The sequence below is a fragment of the Pyxicephalus adspersus genome, chromosome 5 (assembly GCF_032062135.1).
Source record: "Pyxicephalus adspersus chromosome 5, UCB_Pads_2.0, whole genome shotgun sequence".
Lineage (NCBI taxonomy): Eukaryota > Metazoa > Chordata > Amphibia > Anura > Pyxicephalidae > Pyxicephalus > Pyxicephalus adspersus.
The window spans coordinates 63490314-63510737 of record NC_092862.1 but is presented as its reverse complement, the minus strand read 5'-3'; the positions used below and the strand labels follow the sequence as shown (position 1 = coordinate 63510737).

The following is a 20424-nucleotide window of genomic DNA, read 5'->3' as shown; positions in this document are numbered from 1 at the left end:
AACGCTGTGTTCTTTTGTGTCTTTATACATAGATATTCTAAATATCAAATATAGCAACAGGCAAAACTTTTCAGGTTTACTTTTTATCAAGGGGTTTGGCAAATCTTTTTTGAAATTTGAACTTGGGGGTGAATCCCTTTTATGTTCACATGTTGATGATTTTTGCTCCTAAATTATGACCATTTTTTGTTTTAATTGTAAACTACTGTAAAAAAGGCATGGACAGATGGGAACTGGCATAGGAGACATGCACCATTCCCCAAAAAAAGCAGTGTACAACAGAGAGACAGAGAGAGGGTTTTTTATGCCAAAACCTTTTTTTTGTTCTCATTCTCTACCCTCCCCAATGCCTCTTCTGGTTGTGATGATGGCTATTCAGCACTGGAGACCAGGTCTAATGTTTCCTGGTCAGATTACTTCCCCCCCCCCCCATTTGTGAAAACTCTTTAAAGACTATGGTGATGGACAACAGACAATATAGACTTGTGAAGAAATGCCCTTCTCCTAACCAGGCAAGAAGATAGGTGCATGATAACATTTATGTAAGTAAATCAAGCATTTAGGTTTTTTTAGGCAATTAGATGGGGAGGGTTACCTTCAAGGTGGACATTCCTGGAGATCAATTGTAGAACATTTAGGATCCATACAAGTGATTGCGTTTTGGTAATATGAGGTATGTATGTGTGCACCATGCCAAGAAGGTGGATTCCCCCACCCAAAGACTAACCTTGGGTATGTTGCATTTTTCCTTACTACCTGTCAGATAAAACATGGTCAGTTTGGCAGGAAGTGACGGGAAATCTCTCACTGGAGCTCAGGAAAGCAGAAAAACCTGAAATAAGTTTAAATCCTTTACTGCTCTATCTAAAACTAGAAAAAAAACTGACATGACATGTCTCTTTAGTTCTTTCAATCACAAACAATAATTGTTTTATTACCAGTCAGAAAAGGTGAAACATGGCATTTAAATCTGGCTCTGATTACTAACATGTCTTAATGGATATATAGTGATATGTAGTGAGTATCTTAGCAAGTACCGTAACTCATATGAACCTTACCTGAAATATTACACACTACTTTTATTGGTGGTATTATTTTGTGACAATTTTATTATAGGCATTATATTTTATGCATGGGGAATGCACTTTAAACGACAGGGTTACATTGTCATATATGTATTAGGCAATGTTTTTTATGTTATGTCCGTTATTGGCAGCTATAATATTTATATATGCATGTATCTAATATATACAAACCTATACATATAAAGCAGATTTTTGATTTTAGAACAAAAAATGAAAATAGCACTTTCACATTAATATGTTATGGATGTTCTGCACCAATATATGCACAATATAAAAGGTAAAAACAATATCTTGCTTTATTTTGATAAAATATACTAACATTGTAATCCGTTTTATCATCTGTCCTTCTATGTGTTGATGATCAGTTGTTTAATCTTTTTATGTTTTAATCATATTCATTGTCTGTCAGTTGTTGATACAGTCCAATGTCTGTTTCATTAAATGGTGTCTTCCAGAGTTTGTAATTTTATTATTTCTTTGTTATTTCTAATTATTTATTACTACCACTAGACTGGTACTAATACTACCACTAAACTCCAAAGCTGTTAAAACTTTAAACACAAAAATAATTTTACTATTTAAGCAAAAGCACATAAAACAAACCACACAATAGCAATACTTTAACAATATAGCCCTAGAAAAAGGTTTTGTATTTTGCAAGCAGCCATAATAAGTGTGATCAAGGTAATGCATGTTTGTGCAATGTACAAATATAACTAATCATTATAAAAAAAAAAAAAGCTGCAAGGTTGGCTAAATAAAAATCTCTATATTTTTTGTCTTTAATATAGGCAACTAGTAAGATACAGGAATCAAGTAGCAAATACTCAGAAGTCTTTCAAGAAAAAGAAAGCCTTCTTATGAAAATAAAACTTTTGGAGCAAGACAAGATGAGACTTCAGCGTCTGGAAGAGGAACTCAGTCGTGCAAAGGCAACATTAGATACTGAAGCACGGAACAAGCAACGCCTGGAAGATGAAAAGCAGCAGATTCGAAATGACCTGAATCAGTGGAAGAGTCAGTATACCCGTAAGGAGGAGGATGTAAAGAGGATTGAAAGTGAGTGGGAGAGAAGTGAACGCGACAAGGCATCATTAAAAAGTGAAATTGAAAGATTGCAGGCAGAGATCAGGTCAATTGAAGAGAGATGCAGGCGTAAGGTAGAAGAGACTCATCGAACTAGCCAAGCTGATTTTGAAGCACAGAGACTGGCAATGCAAAAGGAACTGGAAAATCTTAAAAGACGGCCTTCTGGTTCCAGCAGGCAGACACAGACTGATGAAGACATGTCAATTGATCCTTCTAAATTTGTTTTTGATGGACTTAGGAAAAAAATTACAGCTCATCAGCTTCTTGAATGCCAAATAATAACAAAGTCAACATTTGAAAGATTAATTAAGGGACAAAAATCCCTGGAAGAGGTAGCTGCTGAGATTGAGCCTTTCCTGAAAGGTGCTGGCTCAATTGCAGGTGTCTCTGTAACACCTAAAGAGAAATATCCATTTGTGGAGGCCAAGCGGAAAAAGTTGATTACGCCTGAAAGTTCAGTTATGCTCTTAGAAGCTCAAGCTGCAACAGGAGGAATAATAGATCTACAAAGGAATGAAAAGCTGACTGTAGATAATGCTGTAGCTAGGGATCTTATTGATTTTGCAGACAGAGAGGCCATTTATACTGCAGAAAAAGCAGTTACTGGCTTTAGAGATCCTTTCTCTGGTAAGACAGTGTGTGTTGCAGAAGCTATTAAGAATAATCTGATTAGCAGAGACGTTGGATTGCGGCTCCTAGAAGCCCAGTTGGCAGCCGGTGGAATTGTTGACCCAGTAAACAGTGTCTTTGTACCAGTTGAGGTTGCATTATCACGAGGCTTGATTGACAGGGATTTGAATCGATCATTAAGTGATACCAGTGAAGGTGCAAAAAAATACATTGAACCAGTCACCAAGAAAAATGTCAGTTATCAACAACTTAGACAGAAATGTAGAGTAGAGCCTCATACAGGATTGCTTTTGTTGCCTGTAATGAAGAAAAGTCTTTCATTCCAAGGTATTAGACACCAGGTGCCACTGAATGAGTTAGTGGAGTCTGGCATCATTCGCTCTACTACAGTAGATCAACTAGAATCTGGTCAGATATCTGTTGAAGAAGTCAGTGAAAGAATAAAAGATTTCCTGCAAGGTTCCAGTTGCATTGCTGGAATCTATAATGAAGCTACAAAGGAAAAATTTGGGATATATGATGCAATGAAAAAAGGATTGCTGAGGCCTGGAACCACACTTGAACTTTTGGAAGCTCAAGCAGCTACTGGATTCATAGTAGATCCAGTAAATAATCTAAGGCTGCCAGTGGAAGAAGCCTACAGGAGAGGTCTTGTTGGAATTGAATTCAAGGAAAAGCTACTGTCTGCAGAAAGGGCTGTTACTGGCTACAAAGACCCAGAAACTGGCAATATAATATCACTATTTCAGGCTATGAACAAAGAACTTATTGAGAAAGGACATGGAATCCGCTTGCTGGAAGCTCAGATAGCCACAGGTGGAATCATTGATCCTAAAGCAAGCCATCGTCTACCAGTGGATGTTGCTTATAAACGTGGGTACTTCAATGAAGAACTGAATGCAATTCTTTCAGATCCAGATGATGATACAAAAGGCTTTTTTGACCCCAACACAGAAGAAAATCTGACTTACCTACAACTAAAAGAAAGGTGTATTGTTGATCCAAAAACCAACCTTTGTCTACTCCCTCTAAAAGAAAAGAAAAAATCAGTGCAAGCTTCACAAAAGAAGACCTCTAGGAAGCGTAGAGTAGTCATAGTTGACCCAGACACAAACCGAGAAATGACAGTACAAGAGGCATATAACAAAGGGCTTATTGATTATGAAACCTATATTGATCTTTCAGAACAAGAGTGTGAATGGGAAGAAATTACTACTACAGGTTCTGATGGTTCAACTAGAGTTGTCCTTGTTGACCGAAAAACAGGAAGCCAGTATGATGTCCAAGAGGCAATTGACCTAGGCGTAATCAACAAAGGCAATTTTGAACAATATCGTGCTGGTACACTAAGCCTTACTCAATTTGCAGATATGATCTCCAATAGAAACTTAAGTGATGATGTGTTAATTACCTCTAGACAAGATTCAGTTTCATCAGTTTCATCAGTTTCATCTCTGTCATCACCCAGATTTCGAACCGGTTCATGGTCTAAAAGTGGTTCATTTTCAGACACTTTAGAAGAAACGACACCTATTGCAGCAATATTTGATACCGAAACCTATGAAAAAATATCAATATCAGAAGGCATTAAGCGTGGCATTGTTGATACAATTACTGGACAACGTTTACTGGAAGCACAAGTTTGCACTGGAGGAATTATTAACCCAACCTCGGGGCAGAGAATCAACTTGCAAGATGCAGTTTCTCAAGGCATATTAGATCATGATATGTCAGCCAGGCTAAAGCAAGCTCAGAAAGCCTATTCCGGGTTTGATGGCGTAAGAGGACAAAAAAAGTTATCTGCTGCAGAAGCAATGAAGGTGAACTGGTTGCCCTATGAAGCTGGACAGCGTTTTCTTGAGTTTCAGTATTTAACAGGAGGCCTTATTGATCCAGAAACACAATCAAGAGTAACTACAGAGGAGGCTATTCGTAAAGGCATGATTGATGGTCGAGCTGCTCAGAAACTGCGAGACATAAATAGCTATCCCAAAATTCTGACCTGCCCAAAAACTAAGCTCAAAATCTCCTACAAAGAAGCTGTAGATCGATCTATGGTTGAAGACATAACGGGATTGCGAATGCTTGAAGCTGCTTCAGTGTCTTCCAAAGGCATAAGCAGTCCTTACAATGTTTCCTCAGCCCCAGGATCACGTTCAGGATCTCGCTCTGGTTCACGCAGTGGATCACGAAGAGGAAGTTTTGATGCTACAGGTTCATCTTCGTACAGCTATTCCTTCCAGTCTGTTAGCTCTAGTTCTTTGGGAAACTAGGTGGCCATTGGGTTTGGCTTTATATAAAAAAAAAAAAATATAGAGAAATTACATGTTTTTACTATGTTCCCCCATGAAAAATTGTAAAATGTGCACTGACTATGGGAAAAAAGTTTTCATTATGGAGAGCTCTGTATTTTTTTCTAAATTCTCCATTATTAAAATGGTTATATATGTTCATATGTTTAGAAAACATGTAGGGGGTAAAACAATATTTGTATTGTAGGTAACATTTGCTGTTCCTTTTTCTATAAACTTCAGTCTTGTAAAAGAATTGGTACTATTCCCCTTCTATTGCTGTAGTCTCTGAAATGCTAACATTAGAAAAGAAAGTATTGCGTTCCAAAAGGTAAAAGCTGCATTATTACATTTTAACACAGACATGCTTAACAAATAGCCCTTTTATGCAATTTTTCTAATTGTGGGGTGGGCTTTGGAGTTGCTTCTTTTTATACTCATCTTTGCTTGTTATATGCGCTAGAAATAAAATTCAAAACTTTCAAATTTTTTTATCTTTGCTTACATTTTTGGTCTTGAAAGGTTTTATTGTTCTTTTGGAAAGCACCATCGCTTCTTTTCAAATTTACACAAATACACAATTTTTTATTACAGTATAGCAGTGAAACTTTTGCAGAACTTTACAAAAAACATGGGCCTATTTACATGGGTTTCTGTCCCCGAAGAACAATGTATTATAATGGTAACAACACACCCATAGAGATGTACACATTAAATCAAATTGTGCCCCTTTCTAAAGCCCTGTACAGACATTCAATGGACATCAGAGAATTGTCGCTGGAAACAATCTTTTGTGATAGTTTCTAGTGATACCCATGAATGAGCACTGTACACACAGTCATTCTGTTCTATGGTTAACACAAGAATAACGTTGGAAGACTGCTGTACACATGTCAAATTATTGCCTAGCTTAACAACCTATGGTAAACAAACAGATTCATGCTTTGCACTAGGTAGTTGGAAAACAACAGATTACATCTGATTAGTGTAGGAGCTTTTGTTTTTGCTTCTGATGTATTTTTTTCAATACCAAGCCTTTAGAATGCAAAACCCATTTAAACCAGGACATATGAAAGTCAAAATGGGGTCATATGATTTTAGAAGGTTCTCTGAAATGTTTTGCCATCTATAACATTTCCTAGTTTCTACAATTTTACAAGCTTTCCCTCTTGATAATGTTCAATTTAAGCTAGGGGCTCAAAAGCATGTAAGATAATTATGAAAAAACCCAGCTATGAGTTCAGTCATGTCGATTTTGGCAGAACGAAAACCTTACAGCTTTGTAGACTACTGCTCATGTTTAAATTTCTATGGACTTTGGTCAAAAAGACAGGAGTGGCCACTGAGTAAGATTAGTAAACTGTAACCAGAGCGTGCTTGCATGCTCCCCCTCTTTAGTTGTAACCCCCCCCCCCAGAAACAGGTCGTTCCCTTTTTCTTGGAGTATGAATGAGTGGGTTCAGTAGCCCTGCTACATGTTGATGGCATCCCCACTGTGGACTACTCTTCTGTCGGCAGGCTCTTGTCTAAGCACCTTTAACCCGTGCACCCCATACAAACTCAGAGCTTATGAATTCTGAATTTTACTTTAGTCTCAAAGTTTGGACACTGGTTTGACACTTTGATCATTGCATGCATACAGATGAGTCTTCTGCAAACTATCAAAGTCTCTCTCAGCTGCCTCCCCTCTTTCCTCCATAGGAAACCTAGACTGTTAGGCATCTGGTAGGTCTTATATACCCTTAGACCATTCTAAAAAATTCATATTTTTTCCTTAATTTATGCAAAGGATCAGTCCACTTAAAAAAGTGTTCTTTTAATGTACTATCAAGTTGAAAACTGGTGTAATACTACCCTCATAGGAGCAGCTGGTTCTTCCTCCTCCTCCATACGGTTGCTGATTCTCCCAGGACAGGACCTAAGAGCAATAACACACAAATTATAGTAAATAATTTTATTAAATGGACCATAGGCTCTGCAGGGAAAAATGGTTAGTATAGCGTGACAAAGTACAATAGTGCACATGGCTACACAATGACGGTGTTCCCTTGTTCCTGTACAATATAATAAAGGAGAACGACACTGTATGTGACACGAACAATATAGATAAAATGATTAAACATTACAAACTGGTTTCAGTCAGTTTCATAGCTGTAGTATAGCTGTGCTTTCAATAAACTGAACACACAATGGCCTGTGATAGCACAAGCTCCAGCTGGGTTTGGGATTCCCGTGGTCAAAAATATTTTTTCTGACCAACAATGGATGTATATTATCGACCTGATGGCAATGCTGTCAAGAAAAGTGGAGTATGCACAGCCTGTCTATACTGCCTTGGTACAGGAATAAAACTGAAATGTTAGAATCTGGGATTTACTATCCCAATTAATGATTTACTATCCCATGTTCCTAAAAAATGGTAAGTACTTAGGATGGAAGAATAAACACAAAGCAGTTTTTGTATCGATATGAGTGGCATGAATAAGCCTGAACATGATCTGGAAAAGAAATATACTGCTAACACTGGAGAAAGCATTGCACATAAAAGTGGTTTTGGTGAAGAAGTTTAATAAGAGTAGGTTATGATGAATCAGCCAGAAGCACAATCTGAAGATGTTGGGAACTAGGATAAAGTGTCTACACTACCCACACTTTTTTGGCTTGCGAGCTATTTTTAAAATGACTAAGTCAAAATGATCTACCAACAATAAAAACATGGACTTAACTCCTGTGTGCGATAGAGGTTATTTTAAAAGGCAGGGCTCCCCGAACTACTCGCGTTGCCTTTGCAATCTACCGGTATATTGCGATTCACCTGTTAGGCACCCCTGGTCTAGACTTTTTTGCAATCCCTGTATTTCTAATACCTGCATCATCCCTAATCTCCTTTATCACTAGTACATGTCTCAGGGTTTTACAAACCCTTCCAATTCTGATACGTACATGAATCCAGCTCTCATCCTCAAACCCTTGCCTGCAAGAACAGCCATACATTTGCTAGTATTAAAAAAAACTGAAAAAAATCTATGTAATGTCAAAAATCAAAGACTTTACCTTAAAAGCTTGTAAAAGGCTAGTTTGGCCTTTTATATATGCTATGGTTTTGTGGAGCTTGTGCATAGGTAGCGGAGGACACACCATCTGCAGTATGAAGATGATAAATGGAGTCTTTATTAGGCTGCCACAAACAAAGCAATACATTGCTATGAACCTATAGAAGTGAAACAGCCACACAAAATAAGACATTGTACTTTAGTGTAGAGTTTGGTCAAAATGCAAAATGAGTATAAATGAAAAAATAACCGTTGTGCATCTATAATGGCATTCTTTTATCCTGCTAGTAGAGCTGTTAAAAAACAGGTTTTACCGGCGCAGGAATCGATTTCCAATTTCTTTAGGTCCTTTTTAAAACAGTGCCCATTTCACCAACATAGTCTCTGTGTTTCTTACCCCTGTTTTGCTTATTGGTGTCTGACTCTCCATTGCTTCCTGCACAAATGCGTGGTAGATGTCTGCTTGATTGTAGATCATCCTCTTGGCTGGACATCAGAATTGACAATTAGTATTGTCCAGAGCCACTCCAGACACACGGATTTCCTGCTGTCTGTAAATTGCAGCAAAAGCACCTAATTACAGACAAGCATTCATCACTCATAGTGGCATCAAGCACTGACAGTAAGAAAAGGTGATATCTTCTGAACAGAAAGAGGCATAAATTAGGCATCACTTAGGCTAAGTACACATGCTAGATGCTAGATGGTGGGGGAAGTGGACAGTTATGTGTGACAGGGCAGAGCATTTTGATAGGTGGAGTTCTCCGTAGTGATGTAACATTTAGCAACATGGGCGCCCCACTTACTCCAACATTTTTGTTTCCTGTTCCAGAAAAATTGGGGTTCAAAGAAAGGAAGCGGACAGGGTAGCTTGGTATGAGAGTTAGTTTTGGGAGCTGTCAAGTATAAATTTAGAGGATCCAGGATTTGGGGTTCGTAGGGTCACTTGCCAAAGGAAAAGTTACATTTTAAGTTACACATTAGTGTTGCTAGACTAATTCCTTTTCAGTCAACTAGACTGAAGACTTTTGACCCTGGCATTCTTAAAGTAGCAGCTTTTTTACTCATTTTCAGGTACAGTACTGTGGACTTGCAAGCTTTCGTCTTTGTATCCACCGCTGGAGGTGGGGGTGGGATTTATGGGTGCTACTATAGTGTGATTCCTAAAATCTTTTTTTTTTCCTACCTCACATTCTATTTATGGCCCACTACTCCAGAAACTTCTTTGTTTACATTAGTATCCATTATAGCATCATAGTCTTTTCACTGCGCCTTTTCCTTTATTAACTCCTTTTAATTAACAGATGCAACCATTTTATGGTTGGATATAAGATTTCATGCAATGAAACACTACTGATAGCTAAATAATATGGAAGTCTCCACAGCACACCAACATAAGAAACATGTTAGCCTGTAGAAAGGGGCATAGGGTTTTGATTAAAAAGGAGGTTTTGTTTCTCCAACCAATAACTATAGAATGTATGAGCTAAAAAAATCTTTCACACATTCCACTGCTGGAACTTGTAAATTGACGAGCGGTAAATAAATATACCAGCAAAAAAAAACACAAAAACGGCAATGCCCCAAAGCAAGATGGCCGCCACATTCTGTGAATTTACATCCGGGTACACGAATGAGAACGAGGCTTGAGGCGCAGTATCGCCGCCTGTTCCTGTATTGTTTCTTCTGTGCTTTTTATCGGGAACATGGAGAGCCTGGCTGCAGATAATCGTCACAATTTGCTGCAGGAATTGAAGGAATATACCGAGCGATGTCAGAGCCGTCTGAGCGAGCTGCTGCGGGAACTGGGCTGGGAGGAGAGCTGCCAGAAAAAGGAGCAGGTGAGAGAAAATGGGGGCAACTCATATGAACCGAGCACAGATACCACACACGCACGGCTGCCTATACTCTTAATTTAAAATTATATATATATATATATATATATTCCAAAGGTTAATTCTTTAGCATAGTTTCCACCACTGTTTTACCTCCTCAGCCAGGTCAAATGGCAGTTTCCCCCTCCAAATGATGTGGTTCCTCCCGTAGCCAATGGAGGATGCAATAGAGACAGAGATCATCGGAAGGAACCACTGTGGCTAGTGGGTGATATACACTTCTACATACCTGGATGTATAGAAATAGGGCTTTAGTACAGTGACATTTTGGTATTATACTGCTTTCATTACAGGTTTAAACCCTGTTTTAAATCCTGAAAGTGTCACTCCAAAGCTCAACTGTTTCCTAGGTAAGAAGCATTGTGTGTGTTTGGTTCCTCGGAATCTTATGTGGATTACTTTCATAGTATGCAGGTAGGATTTGAGAGGTGAGGAAGTTAACAGCTGTTCTGTAAAAATTGAAGGAGTTTTCAAGTGGAATTATACTCATAATGTCTTTGCCACATCATTATTACTTGTAGGAACAGAATGCTTGATAGTTGATGTTCTGTTCTATGGAGAGAGGAAGGGGGGAGAGTGTGTTGCACCCCGCTGTGCTCTTCTTCATTGACTTGTACAGTGGTCACACTCCATCCGTCATTCATGGATCTGTCAGGATGGATCCATGAACAATGTCTGGTGACTGCTGTACATATATCAGTTTCCAAGTTTGCCAGATCACCCAGGTTCACCCATGATAGTCTATCTTCTTCAGCCTTGGAGAGCTTAATTATTTCAAGCTCATTGTGTAATTAACTGTTGAACACGGTGTTTAAATCCAAACAGATGCAGGTAGAGAAATGTGATATTGGAGGGATACCTCCTAAATTGTAAGCTCTTCTGGGCAGGGTCCTTTCCTCCTTTCTCATTGTTTGTATCTGTCATGTTGCAACCCTAATTTATTGTACAGCCCTGTATATTATGTTGACGCTATAAATATCCTGTTTAATAATAATTGTTTTTTTTTTGTTTGTTTTTTTTAGAGCATTTTATGTTATTTGTACTGCTAACCCTGCATTGTATTCTTCTCTGTTAGGAGACAGCGATCTGCCCCTATGATTCTAACCACAGGATACCTGTATCTTCTCTGGAGAAGCATGTTGGTGTATGCAGACTACGAAAGCTGGGCTACAGTAAAGAAGAAGTAACTGTAAAGAATCTTGTTCTTTTGTATAATAAACATTAACCCATAAACAATACACAACAGCACATACAATTTCTGTCTGATCAAATACTACCTAAAACATATCCTTTTATCACCGCAATAGCAAATTGTGACATTTTTTATAATTGCTGTGATAAAAGCTCGTTACTCTTGTACATACCGGTAGTTGAAATCTCTTTGCTGAAGGCAGAAATACCATGAACAGGCATTTAACTTGCAGATAACACTGCTGCCCCTAATGATCTTTACTGTAGCAGAACAACATGTTTTTATTGCTTGCCATGTTGCATAAAATATTTTTTATTCTCTTTTAAATGTAGACAGAAGCCTACGACCCCAAGTTCTTCTATGAAAATGCAAAAAAACCCTGCATTGTTCTAGGTATGTACATTATAAATTTCAGGGTGTGTATTCAAATTTCTGTTTTGCAAAAGGAGAATGCAGAATGAGTGGAGGTATGGCATCCTCAGCTTGCTGCTGTTTAATTGTCCACTTAGCGTTCTGGGCGTAAGTCCTGACCATTGTTCTTGATTACGCTGTGTTTCTGGAGTAGAGGCCGATAATTACAACACTGACTTATTAAAATTTCCCAACAGCTTTTGTAGTATAGGTGCCTCTTTAAAGGCCATTGCACAACACAGGTGCTGTGTGTGTATATAAATGTATTTCCATCAAAAAGACTTGTGTGTACTGTATTTTGAACCTTGTGTCCTGCTAAAAGAAGCATACATCTTCTCAGACACGCTTTTTATTTACAAAGCTCTGCCACACTGCATAGGTAGGTAGCAGGCTGACAACAATATTCATTATTGCAGTTTTCTGTACTACCCATTTGTTCATTGCACTAGAGATGCAAAGTTATGTGAAGATGTGCAGGTGGCAGACCCAGTGGTGGCATATCTGGATGTCACTGCTACCCCTAACAGCCGGGAGAGCAGCACATCTAGTAGTGGGGGGAGGGAAACGCAGGAAGGAAAAGACAATTGCTTGTTTTAGGGGATTCTATGATCAGGAGGACGGATAGAATAGTTTGTCGCCCGGATCCCTTCAACCGAATGATTTGCTGTCTCCCTGGTGCCAGGGTTTGGCATGTGGTGGACCGAGTGGACAAATTACCTAACCTACTATGTGCAATGTTACACTTCTAAAGTTCCTTCTTTGCTATCCCTACCTTAACTCCCACAGACTAAAAAATTTGCTAAATTATCTGCAATGTCCAGTATAGGCTGGCTGGTCCAACAGTCATATATTCATATTACTGGTTATCAATATACAGGTAGTCCCTGGGTTACATACGAGATAGGGACTGTAGGTTTTGTCTTAAGTTGAGTTTCTATGTAAGACAGAACAGGTACATTATTTTAATAAATGTAATTATGACTGATGTTTGTCTCAACATATTATTCAGCAGTAGGGTCTCAGTTACTGTATAAAATCCTCACTGTTAGCTAACCCCCTCCAGCCTCTGTCCTGCACACAAGGGAGCAGGGAAGCCCCATTCGTATCTAGGAGTGCTCTGTATGTCGGATGTCCTTACCTGGGGACTACCTGTAATGATTTCTGTTGTGCTGTAGATTGGGGAAAAAATGTATAAAATAGTTTTTAAGTCACTTTCACTAGCAGTGTTTTAAATCATTTTTATTTACTGGGTAGGCATTTGAAAGTTACCAGCTTGTTTGTGAAGGTGCACATTTCGCAGCAGTTTTGTTCAAATTTTTGTTAATAATAATAAAAAATTAATTATGAAGCTGTCCATGCTCACCTTCCTTCAAGGTGCTTCCTGTGCTTTAAAAATTGGTGCTTTACTTAGCTGTCATTTGTTTTGTGACTGGTTAGGATTTGAATGTAATTTGGTATTATGTGCTATTCATAAAGAATTGCTCCTGACTATGAGTTTAGTGCATTGACCTCCTGTTTGCTTTGCTCTTACAGATAAAACAAAACAATTTGAGATAATCAAAGAAGCGAAGGCTTCAGCACCTAACACAAGTGAAGATGGCTTATGGGAGAAAAGTAAGTGAAACAGTAACAAGACACATTCTATTAGGAATATTAGGAGAAATATTCAGGAAATTGAAATGTTTTAACAGATCTGCCTGCTTTTTAAAGAATTAATTTTGTTGCTAGGGTCCTAGTTTTAAATGTTGCCCAGGATATTGGGTCTAATTTAATAATGCTCTCCAAGACTGGAAAAGATAGATTATTGTGGGAAAACCTTGGTGATCCATCAAACCTGAAATGGATCTGATCCAGAATTGATAACATTCGCCAACTAATTGCAAATGATTTAAAAAAAATATATTACAGATTTGTTGAATCACCCAAGATCTCTCATGTAAATCTATCCTCTTCAGTCTTGGAGAGCTTTAATCAGGCCCATTATCTGCATAGGGTTTGTATGTCAGTGTTCTCCCACAGCCTGTACTGTAAATGTGCCTTCTCTTGGAATTTAAGCAGAGGCAGGCTGGTTCAGTAGTGGAATAGGTAGGTGACTGCTTGAGAATACGAGGTGTTGTAAACTATGCACATTTATGGGAGCTCTTTACAAAGGTTGTTAATAAATATTAAGATTGTAAGAGTTAACATTATATCTAAATCAAAGTTTTGGATGTAAAGTTAAAAAAAAATCTAATATAAGGACAAAGTAACACAGACTCTTCTCCTGACCTCTGTAAGCTCCACATCACTTTGGTTGGAGCTTTCACAGTGTGAGGGGCCCTCAGGCACCCAGAGCTTCATTGTGGGAGGAAGGGGAATGTGTTGCATTCTACCTCTAAAACCCATATGATATGATCCAGGTGTTTCACATTTTTTTACCTGGTGAACACAGGCTGTTAAAGGGGAGTTCAGTTAGGTGAACCTTATGCTTTATTTATTATATACAAAGACATTTTCCTATTGTCTATCTAGTCTTTAGATGTCTGGTTTTAGTATTTTAAAATTCACCTAGAGCAGCTGAAGTAAAGAAGTAAAAAAAATAATCGTTTTTAGAAGGAGTTGTGCAGTTGCAGCCTCTTATGTTTCTAGACACAAGCATTCTTTGAACTGGAGGCTATTTCCCTTAGTGTCTTTAGTGAGCTGCAATGCCTATTCCAGCCACTAGATGGAACTGGTTTGTATCACACATATTTACAGCTTGTGTGGTCAGCTGCTTGGGTATCAGCAGACGATTTATTGCCTGATTTACTATTAATAGGTATTACAGTGGATTCTTACCTGTAGTACGAAGAAGTATGGTTCTTCTGCCATTCAAAACTTAACTGATGTGTCAATTTAATAGATTAAGGGCATGCAAAATATATATAACTAATTGGTGGGAATTGAATAGTAAAAGAATGGGAAATCTTTAAAAGTAATAAAGTTAATTTATTAGCAGTGGAAGGAATGCATACAGTAAAAGTGTTTTTTATTACTCTTTGTATTTTCATTTAAACAATATCTCTGTTGATTCTCTTTCCTTTTTACAGCAGTGGTGAGTATAATTCGGGATAAATCTTGAAATTTCACAGAACCACTGTGCTTATGTGCAGTATCCTTTTTCAAGTGATATCCTTTTTAAATGACCTGCCTTTGTTATCAATCAGTTAAAAAAATAATAGTCTTAAGGCATGACTGATATAAAGTGGGCTGGGCTTGTGTATGTTTATAAGCTAAACTAAAGATTAGCATTGAATTGTTTCCAGAAACAGTCTGTAATCAATTGTAAACTACACCCTACCATTCCAATGTTATACAGTGTTGTGGGTGAGATGCTGCAAGGAGTGTCTACAACAGTCATGGTTGCTGGCAGGAAGGAAATGGTAACCACATCATTACCTCGCTGCATGCAATGAACAAGCACTGACTAGCATTTGACCAGTTCTTGGTGGTTGGGTTTATTTGTAAACCTAATGATCTTGTAAACCAGACAGCCCTTCTTTTTCATGTTACTTCAGAATGATTGGAAGCCATGCTGCATCTGTGCTTTATCCTTATTTCTTAGGAATTAAATCTTTAATAATTACACTTATGGGTTCATTAATTTTATTTTGAGGTTCACACTTTCTAACTTTTTTAAATTCTTTCCCACAGGTATACTAGTAGAGAAATGGATACCCCATGGGCATTAGTCTTATTTAGCCTCCTCCTTTTTTCCCTTTCCTAATACTCCTGTACATTTTCGTTGTTCACTTGGATATGCATTATATTATCCTTTTTTGCTAGTGGCAATGCACTTTCCTAAAAGCAGCAAGTTCCTTTTGGTTGTTTGACGATTTGCACTGCAGCCGGGTACAAAAGTGTTTACCTGTTCTGTGTTGCGATAGCCTGCTGTGTGTCTGGGACCTGTAAATGTCCTTTTTTCTGAAAGGGTTCTAAGGTGGGCAGAAAAAGTGCAAAGAGGATTTGTCACTGGGGTCACTAGAAAATTAAAATAGGGTGAACTCTTTGACCTTTTTTTACCACACTATTTTTTTTATAAGACATGGTGGGTATCCACAAAGAATTTATAGAATGGATGGTGTATTTATAAATCTCTGCTGTTGCCTAACACTTTTCCCCACAATACTGTAGTTTTGGACATATTATTCTTCTGTGCCTTTTGTCTGTTTTGGTATGCTGCTTTTATGTTTATTTGTGCAGATCTTTACCTTTTCTTATACCTGTATTTTAAACTGCATTTTTTAAAAAAAAGGGTTTGTAAGTAAACATGCTAATGTTGATTGACATCAGCCTAAATTACTCCAGGCTAAATACGAGTGGATTATTCACCGATGTCTGGTGAAGGTTTCCTAAGAGGCCCACACACACACACCTCCCCCCCCCCCCCACACACATAGATTATTTTTGGGTACCTATGGCCCAGACACAAGTTCACCTATTGTCTTTACTTGCACCACTTTTGGTAAGTACCAACCAACCACTGCTAGGAACACACTACAAGGTTTGCTATTTTCAAGGTACTCCTGCACAGTCATATGACCTAAGTTATATAAGGTCTCTGGAAGCCACTAATATTTTTTTAAATATGTAACATTTATCTTGAAAGTCCTTTTTGTTACCTAAAATACCTGGTAATACAGTTTGGATCAGATTATCCAGCAAATACTATTTTCTTGCTTTGATTTTACTTGCCTTTATATTGTGATTTAAAATTAAACCTATCCTATTTTGTGCTATTTAAATGGATCTTATGCACTTGCTTTAGGTGTTTATTCATCTACGCCTGTTGAAGTTCCTCTGAATCACAAGCGTGCAATTTGTGATTTATCATCTGCCGATCGCCTTGCCATCTATGACTATGTCACAAAAGAGACAAAGCTGGATAGATCTGAGTTAAATGAAGCAGATCTGTTTGAGGATTTAACTGCCAAAATCAAACAAGGTATATGCTCCTACTTCTTTTTATTCTTTTTATGTAAGACACTCCGTTTCATGTTTTTTTGTTTTTTTTTGTGACTCTTTTTGTTTTGGGAAGAAAATCATTGTTTTCCTAGTATTAAACTTAACTCATCCATGCCTGTAATATCTTTAAAGATGATGACCAGAAGTGTCCAAAGTCCCATCTTGAAATCATGGCAGAAATGAGGGACTACAAAAGGAGACGACAGTCTTACAGGGCAAAGAATGTTCACATAACAAAGAAATCTTACACTGAGGTAATACTCTGCACTGCACTCTCCTCCCTTCACTTCCATTGAGGCTGTTCTTTTTATGTCATTCATGGATCATGAACAATGTCAGACGGTCTCAGAGTCTGATGTACACGTCAGAGTCTCGTCCGTGGCAAGCCTTTCCAGCTTGTATCGGTCGAGAATCATCTGACAAGTACATAGATTTAGTTTGAGGGGAAGTACTCAGACATAATGGAAATTAAGAAAGGACAAAAGACTTACATTATTAGAAATTCCAATACCAGGAGTGTCAGAATCTATACTGGCAAATGATATGCAGTGTAGGAGGTATAGTATCTGATGCTGTATATCTGTGAAGGTGGTGGGTTCCATAAGTAGATTTTAGGTGGAGAGAAAAATTATCAAAGTAACAGTTGCATATTTAAGATTCTTTAAAATCCCTCAAATGTGCATTTCTATAGTGAGTGTGTCTATCAATCTCTTCATTTTATTCACAGCTTTATTTTTGTTTTACCACAGATAATGCGAGATGTCATCAATGTTCATATGGAAGAGCTGAGCAGTGACTGGCGTGATGAAATGCATGATGAAGCTAGCTCCTCGGTTTCTTCCTCCTCAATTAATAGGTAAACCAAAATGCTATTTGCCTATGAAAAATTACCTCATTTATAAATTAAATTAAAAAAAATCAATGTATTTTGGTACGTGCAAAAAACTTGCTTTTCTATGGCACCATGTATTGTGTATTGGATAGTAATAGGCTTGTAGTATTCAAATAAATTATCCTGCTATCAATATTAAGTAATGCTTTAGGAGTTGGAGTCCCATATGTTTATGATAAAATCATACTGTATAACTAATTATTTTGAACTTTACTTTTATTGCAATACACTTATATTTTAAGGGATTAACTTCTAATCTTTATAACATTTCTATGTACAGAAAGGAGCAGCAGAGATCTCCATCTGTTGAGTCCAGACAATCTGAGGAAAGTCAAAGAGGCAAGCGTCGATCGAGCCACAGGAGGGAGCGCAGCAGGAGTCCACACAAACGTAGAAGCAGGGAAAAAGACCGTGGTTTTAGATCTAAAAAAGACAGGCAAGTTTTTTTAATTTACTTTTTTTTTTTTTTTGTTTTTTTTTTTTGCACCCCTAGCTGATGGTCTCATCTTCTAATGTACAACTAGCATGCCATACCAAAATAAAACAAGAGTACAACACTTTCAGGATTATTTGCACACGGTTTTGTAGCGTCTTGTATTGGAGATTAGTTTGAGACACTACTGATCTTTAGAGACTGGTGCATTATAATCATGGTTGACGTTCTTCTAAACTGCCTGTGACCTCTTTTAGAATACATCTTTATACTTCTAGTTCTTAATTACTTAAATGGGATAATTACTTCTGAGCTTTCCAAAAGCCTATTGCTGCAGACCATAATCTATTTTAATTTTCTAATTTTCTTGAAAAGTGGAACTCTAGACGCAAATTTTAATTTGGTTACAGCGGACCTAAGTTCTATTCATGTAGCTGTGTTTTGCCTTCAAAAATGAAGTTTCTTACCTTGTTTCGGCACATCTTCTTTCTGACCGCATAGATTTTTTTTTATTGAGTTGGTTGTTTCTTAAATTTCAGGACTGAAGATAGATACCGTGGCCATAAAAGAAGAAGGGACAGCGAATAGACACAATTTCTTCTGTTTTTCTGTATTTTTTTTCTATTTTAAAATAAAAATCTGGTAGAAATTCTGTTTTTGTGCTTTTATATTTTACTGCCAGCACTTTGATAATAAAATAAAGCCCAAACTATACTGTATTGCTACATATGAAAATCTCATTCTGGTAATTATAACCGAGTGGTACCCTTACCAAAACATTAAAAAAAATAGGCAAAAATACTGTAACTACAGCACCACAATAGTCAAATTTTATATACTTTCATTCAATATCTGTGTATAAAAGTACAAAATGATTGCCTTAAAACAGGAAAACTTGGTTCACAAACCTCCAAAGGGCAGTCACTATTAGCATTTGCCTCTAAATACTGGAGCTTTACTCCTCGGCATGATATTAACGAATTGGCATTGCCTTGTGCTGTGGTGTATACTAAAGAGCAGATTGCAGTCTTCACTCTTTGCTGTAAACCACCCCTGCATTTAGAAATGGTGATTGGTGAACTTCATCTATCTTTTATAACCATACAATCTGTCATTGCACATTAACATACTGGGTATGATTTATTAAAGTTTTCCAAAACTGGAGAAGATACACTTTCATCAGTAAACCTGCGTCATCCAGCAAACCTGAAATTGATCTGGTCCAGTGTTGAAAAAACATTTGCTAACAAATATCAAGTGACCCTTAAAAAAGGCATTCTAAGTTTGCTGGATCACCCAGGTTCACTGATAAAAGTGCATCTTCTTCACCATTGGGAGAGCTTTAATAAATTAGACCCATTGGCTCTTGCATCTCCATCTGCAGTAAACCCCCATCTGTTTACTTGTACTGTGTGAAAAATATAAATCATTTGTGGAGATAAGATAAAGATCACAATTGTGATGTTAAATTGATATAAAGCATATGCTATGCTAATACTTTTTCCTTGAAGGACCCAAATCCAATGTAATTTGACTCTTCTCACCAATGTGGCACTTTTTAGTGAAGCATGACATTTCACATGGTTGAGGCATCTCATAAATCTTGCTTTATGTGAATATGGGCAAAGGGCTGACAAGGAACATTTAGTATATGTGGATATATTTGTATTTCCAGGGTCAGGCATTTCTCACTACTTTGGGTGCCCCTTGCAAATTTCAGCCCAGCAGACACACTGCTGATATGCAGAAGGCCATTGACATGCTGCAGTAAAGACCTGTCTCTCCACATTCAAAAAGACCTATAGTTTCTAATGCTGTAGATGATTTTATGGTAACTTTAGTATGATTGCAATAATTATATACTAGAATAAAAGATATTTCCCAATCATAGAGGAACAATTCAGCAATAATTTCAGGAAAATCATGGTTTCAACTAAGGTAAGTCAAGCCTAATTTATTTTAGTTATTTTGGTTTCCAAGTGTAGATTTTTCTTTTCAACACATTGACATGCTTATTAAATATAGGAAAAGTGTATGGTAAACTTTAAAGACTTCTTTTAGTCATTTAGAGTGTAAAATAATGTATTTGTATATATTTTGTGTTGACTATAAAGTATTTGGGCTACTTATTTCAGGCTGAAGTAACATTAATAGTGTAGTTGAACTATTGCAAAAAGAGTTCTTGGTGCATAAGCCATGAGTTGTCTTGTACTAATCTATAAAACATAGTGTACATATGTATATATAGTTAGGCACAGTAGGGTATTTGCCATTTCCTATTCATTTTGTTCTATGGACTTTATTCACATTTTTAACCATTTATAAAACATATATTGCATCTAAAATGTGAAGTCTTTCTAAACCTTATCTCAAATTAAACATTAGTAAATCTGATTAATGGAAGTCATAAACTATGCAATATATCAATTAACCAAAAATGTTGCATTTATCAAAAAAGTGCTTAATTGAT

General features: G+C 37.3%; 3 protein-coding genes across 6 annotated transcripts in view; all 3 read left to right on the top strand.

Moving 5' to 3' along the window:
* Positions 1 to 5584, top strand: part of DSP (desmoplakin) — a 39512-nt gene extending 33928 nt beyond the window's left edge. For all 3 annotated transcript variants that reach the window (XM_072411740.1, XM_072411742.1, XM_072411741.1), the window contains exon 24: positions 1877 to 5584. In XM_072411740.1, the coding sequence (XP_072267841.1) occupies positions 1877 to 5077 (3201 nt within the window). In that variant the 3' untranslated portion in view covers positions 5078 to 5584. The remainder of the gene's footprint in view (positions 1 to 1876) is intronic.
* Positions 5585 to 9824: 4240 nt separating this feature from the next.
* Positions 9825 to 18606, top strand: SNRNP48 (small nuclear ribonucleoprotein U11/U12 subunit 48). 2 transcript variants are annotated; one of them, XM_072411739.1, is made up of 9 exons: positions 9825 to 9989; positions 11119 to 11226; positions 11568 to 11628; positions 13180 to 13260; positions 16433 to 16609; positions 16762 to 16883; positions 17379 to 17485; positions 17802 to 17957; positions 18494 to 18606. In XM_072411739.1, the coding sequence occupies exons 1-9, from the start codon at positions 9855 to 9857 to the stop codon at positions 18540 to 18542; spliced, it is 996 nt and encodes a 331-aa protein (XP_072267840.1). In that variant the 5' UTR covers positions 9825 to 9854; the 3' UTR covers positions 18543 to 18606. The 2 variants fall into 2 exon arrangements, with proteins under 2 accessions (XP_072267840.1, XP_072267839.1); XM_072411738.1 differs by having other exon boundaries at positions 9827 to 9989; positions 11119 to 11232.
* A 1271-nt stretch (positions 18607 to 19877) lies between these two features.
* LOC140332062 (uncharacterized) overlaps positions 19878 to 20424 on the top strand; it is a 47330-nt gene continuing 46783 nt past the window's right edge. The window contains exon 1 of the mRNA XM_072413359.1: positions 19878 to 19892. Within this exon, the coding sequence (XP_072269460.1) occupies positions 19878 to 19892 (15 nt within the window). The remainder of the gene's footprint in view (positions 19893 to 20424) is intronic.